General features: G+C 37.2%; 1 protein-coding gene across 1 annotated transcript; it reads left to right on the top strand.

The window, feature by feature from the left end:
- Positions 1–1,081: 1,081 nt before the first annotated feature.
- On the top strand, positions 1,082–7,433 carry LOC120734974. Its single transcript, XM_040034107.1, has 5 exons — positions 1,082–1,189; positions 3,722–4,194; positions 4,350–4,431; positions 5,061–5,162; positions 7,166–7,433. Exons 1-4 carry the CDS (start codon positions 1,180–1,182, stop codon positions 5,150–5,152), a joined length of 657 nt encoding a protein of 218 aa, XP_039890041.1. The 5' UTR covers positions 1,082–1,179; the 3' UTR covers positions 5,153–5,162; positions 7,166–7,433.
- Positions 7,434–9,022: the final 1,589 nt, after the last annotated feature.

Raw genomic sequence — 9,022 nt, 5'->3', positions numbered from 1 at the left:
TTGGGGGAGAGTAGTGTGCCATGACTTACAAGATGAATTCTCAATTTACAAATTATGAACACATTTTAATCACCACTGTATCACTGTGGCTGTTACTTTCCACAATAATTAGTTAACACAAGACAACACACTTTTCAGCTTTTCATGTGTTTTGAAACTGGATTTTTGGACACACATTCATATAATACCATACATACATGTTTACATAAATGTTAACTTTTCACTATTAGCTTGTCACCTGTGCTTCTGTTCTAGTACGTTTTTATTTCTCCAGAAAAACTTCACATCTTTCGTGAATTTTTTTCCTTTAGTTTATTGCGGCCCTTTGCAGCTAGTCAAACAGCAAAGAACCACTTACTGCTTAGAATAGAATAGAATAGAATAGAATAGAATAGAATAAACCTTTATTATCCCACGAATGAGAAATTTGGGTGTTACACAGTTCTTATAGCAAGGGGAATATAAAATATAGAAGGAAGACACAAAGTGGTCCTATATACATAAGGAACTGAAGTTTGTATATACAGGTAACAATGTACAGAAATATGTATAGAAAAATTGTACAGAGATATGTATAAAAAAGTACAGAGATGAATGATTCTAGTAAAATTTCCAGTGAAGAAACAAGCTGATGAGTAACATAACAATAAAAGAGAAAGAAAGAGGGAAAGTGGACAGCATACCCTTTGTTTCTTAATAGTTGTTGCACCCAGGAACAAGTGACACCTTTAAACTGATGTGTGCAGTTATTTTCCTCTGAATTATTGGTTCTACCTCTAGTTTGTTACCATTAAAAACTGTTTTGTGTCTATTGATGAAACAAACCAACTACCCAACCAACCCGGTAATGTAACTTTCTGTATTGGCACAAGAAAGGGCCAAACATGTACTAAAAGCTTTAAGCGCTTTTTAAAAAAATCCAGCTTCACAGACAGTCTAATTTTTTTTTGTGCAGGGCCTTTATACATCTAGTTTCATGTCCACTTTAATAATGCATAGAGAAGTTTTCTTAAAGCTAAAGAAAGAGAAAACTACAAAGAAACAGAAAGTACAAACAAAGTTAGAGAGGCGTGTCTTATGATGGTTGAGATGAAAAACTGAAACTCAACCAAGCAGTTGTTTCAGTGTTCACAGCGAAGAGCATCTAAAACGTAGGAGAGTATATTTGGGGTGGATCAAATGATTGAAGGTTGGTGCAGCTTATTTGAATCTTTGTAAATACTGAAACATTTATAAATACTGTTGGTTTGTAGATCAAATAATTAACAAAGCATCAGAAATTTGTAATGTATATAATTTTATTCAGAAATTGAAATCGTAATTAGTATTAAACAAAATTAGTGAAAAAGAAGAATCTGTAATGTATTTATCTCATCTGAGATTTTTTTTACAAAGTCCCATGTCTGTTTGCTGCTCATGAACTGACATGGACTAAAAGTGCAGAGGTGGGAAGTAGGGGTGGGTTTTTATAATCGATTTATCGATTAAAATCGATTCTGGCTTGGATAACGTAAAATCGATTCATTAAAATCCTGAATCGATTTTTTAATATAAATTTATTTTGCCCGAAATGCCAGAATCTCAGGTGAAATCTCACAAACTTTCAACAACCACCAAACAGCTAAGACAGTAAATGAGAGCAGGAACACGGATTCTGCACAAAGACTTAAACACACAGCGCACCCCGCGGATCAGAATCAGTTAGATGTGACTTTCTCACAGTCGGGGCTGAAAGCCGACAGCTCACTGATTCTGATCTGTCGGCGGGTCCGTGCTTTGTGTTCACGCCCTTTATGCGCTGATTCTAAAGCTGTTAGTTTGATCTCTCTCCAAACAATATTTACCGAACCAGCAGCAAAAGAAGATCCAAACTACGCTTCACATAAACATCGTCATGTATTCACTCTTACTTTTACTGTTTTGCTTCCACCATGATGCACAGCTCTCTCTCTCTCTCTCTCTCTCTCTCTCTGTACTTCATTATTCGCTTGCTTGTTACGCACAAGTCTACCGTTGTTTACAGCGCTGTCGGCCTACGTTTTTTTTTTTCGTTTTATATACTTCCGAAAAGAAAACCTAATTTCTGCTGTTCAATGCTAAACAAATGTAAACTTTTTAAAATTATGCAAAATGCAAAACGCCGTGTCTCTAATAAAACCCCTGTAACTTCAGAGGTAATGTTCATATGCTGATTAATGGTTTTCTTTCGTTTTTGATGTACTGCAGAATATTTTTATAAATTCTAGGCCAGGAAAATCGCCTTCGTGTTTTTCTGTGTTTTATCCTCAGCTACTTTGACACAAAGGCATCTGCTGTGATGCTCACACCTTTGATAAAGTCTTGCGTGTGTCAGCTTCCTTTTTATAGATACAAAAATATGTAATGTACTTATCTGAATTATAATATTTCTGACTGTCAAAATTTCCCAGATTCAAATCGAATTGAATCGAATCGAATCGAATTAAATCGAATCGTGGATCGAATCGATTCGGGACCTTGTGAATCGGAATTGAATCGATTCTAGAAATCAGTGACGATACCCAGCCCTAGTGGGAAGTAATAAATCAGAATTTTCACTTAGGCTATCTGTACTTTACTTGAGTATTTATTTTACTGACAACTTCTGACTTTTCCTCCCTATATTTTAAAACAAATATCTACTTTCTACTCCTTACATTTTCAGAACATGCTTGCTACTTTTAGTTTAGTTATTTCAAGCCACGGCCAACCTTCAAACGTCAAACCAATTTGAGCCTGGACAGTAACGCATGAAAGGCAATTCTATTCGTATATTAATCACCAGGAAATGTCGCATAAAAATAGAAGAAAGGCGCAAAACGTGTACCATACTCAGGGTTTAAAGTGGGTTGGTGTTTTTTTTCTTTTGTTTTTTTTAGATGTCCATACGCTGCGGTTGTGCCGGTGTCATGCCAAGGTAGTTATTTCCTACAGAATATGTCAGGCTGACCCTGCCACAATCTGTTCCCCCTGTCAAAATAATGGACAAACAGTATCCCACATTCTTGTCTTTCAGCCACAGAAATGTGTTTTATAATAATAAAAAAGACAATCGTTTTCGGTAATGTACTCAGAAAGGTGTATTTTTCTTTCCAGCAGGCATAACTTTTGGCAATGTGCAACAATCAGAGCAAATAGTATTTTTGTAGGACGTCTGGAAATTAACACGAAGCCATTTATTTGTTGAGAATGTGGTATGCTGAGCATCAAAGTTTTATGAATAGGCTTTACACAGACATGATTATCCTCTTATTGGCAAAAAGTCTTTGGTTTGTTGAATAAACCCCCCTCAATACGTCATAAGAAAGTACTAAAAGTATAATTTTCTGTTTAAACCCACGAACTGGGCGATAATTTAAAGACACTCATCTTTCACTTTTTCACAAAAATAAAACGTCACTACTTCCATGTCGCTCTGGCTGAAATGGAATCGGGTCAACTGGGATCTGCTCTCCCTGCCCAGCGTGAGCAAGCAAGGGGATCATAAGGGGAGTACTGGCCGTTTCTCAATATGCGTACTTGTCTGTACTTGCGCTCTCCTGGGCCTGTGGTACGCCAAGTTAGGGAAATTAACTTGTGATTCATATCTAATGAGCATTACAGTCAAATGACTAGTACTAATATATCACAGAAAAAGTATCTTTAGAATTATCAAATTATTATCTCTCTGACTTTTAATCTTTGGTTTTGTCTATGCCTGCAGAAGCGAGTAAAGAAGGAAAACAAGAATGGATCAAAAGAGTGAAAAGAGAATTTCAAAATGGCCCACTTGCATCAAATGTTGTGTTTGGCTTTATTTTGACGGTCCTGGAAAGGTTGGTGGAGACAGAGTTTGAGTGTCCCTGTAAAGGGAAATGCTGGAATGGTTGGTTTGTGGCTACATTCTTCATCTTTCCAGGGATTTTGGCCTTTGTGCTGATGGCTTCAGTTCAAGGACTGAAGTGCTCATGTGACAAAGGCGATGCGAAGAGATTCTTTCACTGCTGCATCCCTACATTTGTCTGGATGATCCTGTTGGTCTTTGATGGCCGCTACATTGCTTGTGCAATGACTGATTGGTCAGGCAGGTATGTAACTGCTGACAAAGCTGCCCCACTGAAATGGTGTGAACCAGAAAATGGTCCCTTATATCAGGAAAGTCTGAAGAAATCTCAGGACTGGTACTTTCACTCTCAGGTAAATAAAAATTGCTTTTTTTAAAATGTTAAGGAAAATTGATATGTAAAATGAAATAATATGCTCCCTGCAAAATGTGGTAATACAGCATTTATGACAGGTTTGATTCTAAATGGGGTTTTTCTTCCATTCTTTATCTCTGTTCTTTGTTTTAGTTGGCTGGACTTTGCTTGGTCTTGGTCTTGGCCTCAGTCCTGATCATAAAATGCATCATGGATCAACAAAGTGCTTCTACAGGTACCTGTTCACTTTAACATATATTCAGTAGAAATTATAACAATGATAAATAAATTACAATTTACAACTTGTTTTTGTCTTTAAATGTCATGTATTTCACACACAAAAAGTATTATTGGAATGTTATGATATTATATTAATTGACATTAATTAAGTGACATTGTTACCAGTATTCTGATTGTATATTATTTTTTTAAGTGATAATGAGAAATTATTGTGTTTTATGCTTTGGTGTGCGCATATGTGCTGGCAGGGGTGCAGGAGAGAAAGGTGATGATGATTCTAAGGGCCAATGACTAAGAGTCAATTAGTCGTTATCATTATGAATAATTATGATTACTCAGCTGACCGTGAGCACTAGAACTGTACCTCTACAGGAGAAAGAGACAATAGAATAGCTATACTCAAAGTAAAGTCTGTGTTTCAAAAAACAAAAGTGAGACAGGTGGAAATTACACTCATAGAAAGTGTCCATGAAAGATTCTCCTATTGTTCATTAGCTTACTTCATTTTTTAACAGAAAATAATGTTTTGGTGTTATTTTAGCCAACATGTAATCAGTGCAGACAGACTCTTTGTACATATGTCTACTAAAATACTTTTTCCTGCATCTGCCTAACTGCTGCCAGAGCAAAGAGATCAAGCCTCTTGCTCAGGCTCAGCTGTTAAACTCCAAACTCTCCATACCAACACTCCTAGCACTAACCCCACTGATAACTGAAGAAGCATAGGTGAGTTCTTTTATGTCAAACAATGTTTTCTAACTGGCAGGAAGCCCCTTGGATGAGTGTGTACAGTCATGGCCAAAAGTTTTGAGAATGACACAAATATTAGTTTTCACAAAGTTTGCTGCTTCAGTGTTTTTAGATCTTTGTGTCAGTTGTTTCTGTGATGTATTGAAGTATAAAACAAGCACTTCATAAGTTTTAAATGCTTTTATTGAGAATTACATCACGTTTATGCAAAGAGTCAATATTTGCAGTGTTGGCCCTTCTTTTTCAAGACCTCTGCAATTCGCCCTGGCATGTTGTCAATCAACTTCTGGGCCAAATCCTAACTGATGGCAACCCATTCTTTCATAATCAATGCTTGGAGTTTGTCAGAATTAGTGGGTTTTTGTTTGCCCACCTGCCTCTTGAGGATTGACCACAAGTTCTCAATTGGACTGAGGTCTGGGGAGTTCCCTGGCCACGGACCCAAAATGAGATATGAACTTGTTCCCCGAGCTACTTAGGTATCACTTTGGCGTTATGGCATGGTGATCCATCATGCTGGAAAAGGCATTGTTCTTCATCAAACTGTTCTTAGATGGTTGGAAGAAGTTGCTTTCAAAGGATGTTTTGGTACCATTCTTTATTCATGGCTGTTTTTTAGCAAAATTGTGAGTGAGCCCACTCCCTTGGATGAGAAGCAGCCCCACACATGAATGCTCTCAGGATGCTTTACTGTTGGCATGAGACAGGACTGATGGTAGCGCTCACCTTTTCTTCTCTGGACAGTCCTTTTTCCAGATGCCCCAAACAATCGGAAAGGGCTTCATCAGAGAAAATGACTTTACCCCACTCCTCAGCAGTCCACTCGCTGTACTTTTTGCAGAAAATCAGTTCGTCCCTCATGTTTTTTTTGGAGAGAAGTGGCTTCTTTGCTTCCCTTCTTGACATCTGGCCATCTTCTAAAAGTCTTCGCCTCACTGTGCGTGCAGATAGACTCACACCTGCCTGCTGCCATTCCTGAGCAAGCTCTGCACTGGTGGCACTTTGATACCGCAGCTGAATCATCTTTAGGAGACCATCCAGGCGCTTGCTGGACTTTCTTGGGCGCCCTGAAGCCTTCTTAACAATAATTGAACCTCTTTCCTTGAAGTTCTTGATGATCTGATATATGGTTGATTTAGGTGCAGTCTTAGTAGCAATAGCATCCTTGCCTGTGAAGCCCTTTTTATGCAACACAATGAAGGCTACATGTGTTTCCTTGTAGGTAATCATGTTTAATAGGAAGAATAACGACTTCAAGCATCACCCTCCTTTTAATGCATCCAGTCTGCTATTCTAACTCAGTCAGCATAACATAATGATCTCCAGCCTTGTGCTTGTCAACATTCTCACCTGAGTTGATGAGAACATTATTGAAATGATCTCAGCAGGTCCTTTTATGGCATGAAATGCTGAATGCTGAAATGCAGTGGAAATTGAATTTTGAGATTAAGTTCATTTTCATGGCAAAGAAGGATTTTGCAATTCATCTGATCACTCTTCATAACATTCTAGAGTATATGGAAATTGCTATTATAAAAACTGAAGCAGCAAACTTTGTGAAAACCAGTATTTGTGTCATTCTCAAAACTTTTGGCCACGACTGTATTGTTTTGCATATATTTAGCACAATTCAGTAAGATAAATCATATTAAAACCTGAGTTTCACTAAGTCTTTTTACAGTGGTATATTTCAGTTGGCTATACCTCATTTAAAACTGATATTCAAAGAAGTTATATTTGCCATTACTTTATTATTATAAGTAAGTGCTTAAATTGGTGTTTTACGCCATTTAAAAGTTAAAAATATTTGTAGTTGGTGTATAGTACTAATCAATGTTCAAAAAAGATATGTAACAAATGGCTTGCAAAGCTCTCATCAAGCTTGCAAAAAATAAACATAAATCTATTTATCAAAGCAAAATATTGATTTTGCAATATTAAAGTGGTGGGCCCAAAGTGATATATTTTTGTTTCCACAGGGCCCCAGTTTCCTTGGGTGTATCATCCTTCATTCAGTGGCCAAGAGAATATTGCAGGCCGAGAGATAAAAGTCCACGTTTTGAGATGTGGAGGTGGAAATGGTCAGACGTATATCAGCTAGGAAATTATAATTTTCATCTGCTTAGGAGGGTTGTGTTTGGGACTCTGATGAACTTTTACTTACTTTTTCTGCAGGATTTTGCATTGGCACCGCCTTGCTTCTCTCTTTTCTCATTTTTTCCAGTTTGATTAAAAACATGCAAAGTCGGTATGTGTGTTATCTTTTCATCCTACAAGTTAACAAACTTTTGATAAATCTTTAGATTTAGGTAGCTTAGAAATGGAGAGAGGAAAAGCAAGAAAATAGACAGGCTGTTGACTCTTCTTGGGGGACTGGTAAAAGATTTTTAAACAGCTTATGAAATTTCCCCTTGTGGGACTAATAAAGGTATATCAAATCAAATCAAATATTTAAAATATGAAATAGTTAATTGCAACAAGGATTGTTTAGAGAATACAGAAATGTAAGGAGAATTTTTTTTTTAATTTAGTTTTATTTATCTAACTGAAGAATGGGTAGTGCTCCTTGGACATTGGTAAACACAGAACAAATGAAACAACTGAGATGCTGTTGAAGTGCAGACTTTCAGCTTTAATTCAGTGGGTTGAACAAAAAGATTTGATAAAAGGAACTAAAGGATTTCTTAACACATTCTCTTCATTTCAGAGGCTCAAAAGTAATTGGACAAATTAAATAACTGAAAATAAAATGTTGATTTCTAACACTTGGTTGAAAATATTTTGCTGGCAATGATACCCTTATGACACAAGTATGAGGGAGAGCACAACACTAATAAAGAGAAACACAGGGCTTTAATACATTGAGGGATAAGGAGGAGAATGAGACAGAAGGAGAGCACAGCTGGGAGTAATTAGGCAGGACGAAACAAGGGAAGCAAAGCTAGAAACACTGACATGAGACATGGACCTTTAAAGTAAAACAGGAAACACACTGACTGAACTCTAGACACGTAAACTTAACAGAGACTGTTAAGTCTCAGAACATAGAGACCTGAACCATGGGACAGAAAGGCACAGAGTAGACACAACATGGAACAGAGGGAAGCCACATAACAAAACCTAAGAACTAAAACTGTAACAGCCATAATCGAACCTAGGGTAACAATGAAAACTACAATAATCAAAACAGCACAACAAAGGACTCAGAACATAAACCATAATATAAAATATCAAACACAAGAGACTCAAAATGGGTCACAATGACCTAGAACCATGACACTGGGTTGCTTTAGCCTTTTTTTTGGTTGTTGTTATTCATTTTCCATCTGTATTATGAAACGCCATCCAATCAGTTTGACTGCATTTAGCTGGATGTGAGCAGACAGGATGTCTCTGAACACCTCAGAATTCATTCGACTGCTTCTGCCCCGTCTCACATCATCATCATCCTGTTGTCTTCCATGGATGTCCAGGTCTTTTTGCAGCGCTGAGTTCATCAGTGCTTTCTTTCTTTCTCAGGATGGACCAAACTGTAGATTTTGCCACTCTTACTATTGTAGCAATTTCTCAGATTGTTTTTTTTTCTTTCACAGCTTAAGGATGGTTTGTTTCACCCACATGGAGAGGTGCTTTGACCGCATGTTGTCTATTAACAGCAAAATCTTCCAAATGCAAGCACCACACCTGAAATGCACTCCAGGCTTTTTATCTGCTTAACTGATAATGATATAACGTCCCTTTAAAAAGACATAGGCCCTTTGAAAAGAAGCTGAAACCCCTAAACCATTCATCCAATTTGAATGTTGATACCTTCAAATGACAGCTGAGAGTCTACA

Source organism: Simochromis diagramma, unplaced genomic scaffold, assembly GCF_900408965.1.
Source record: "Simochromis diagramma unplaced genomic scaffold, fSimDia1.1 OVJJ01000176.1, whole genome shotgun sequence".
Taxonomy (NCBI): Eukaryota; Metazoa; Chordata; class Actinopteri; order Cichliformes; family Cichlidae; genus Simochromis; species Simochromis diagramma.
The sequence above is the reverse complement of the archived record's forward strand: the minus strand, read 5'-3'. Positions and strand labels throughout refer to the sequence as shown.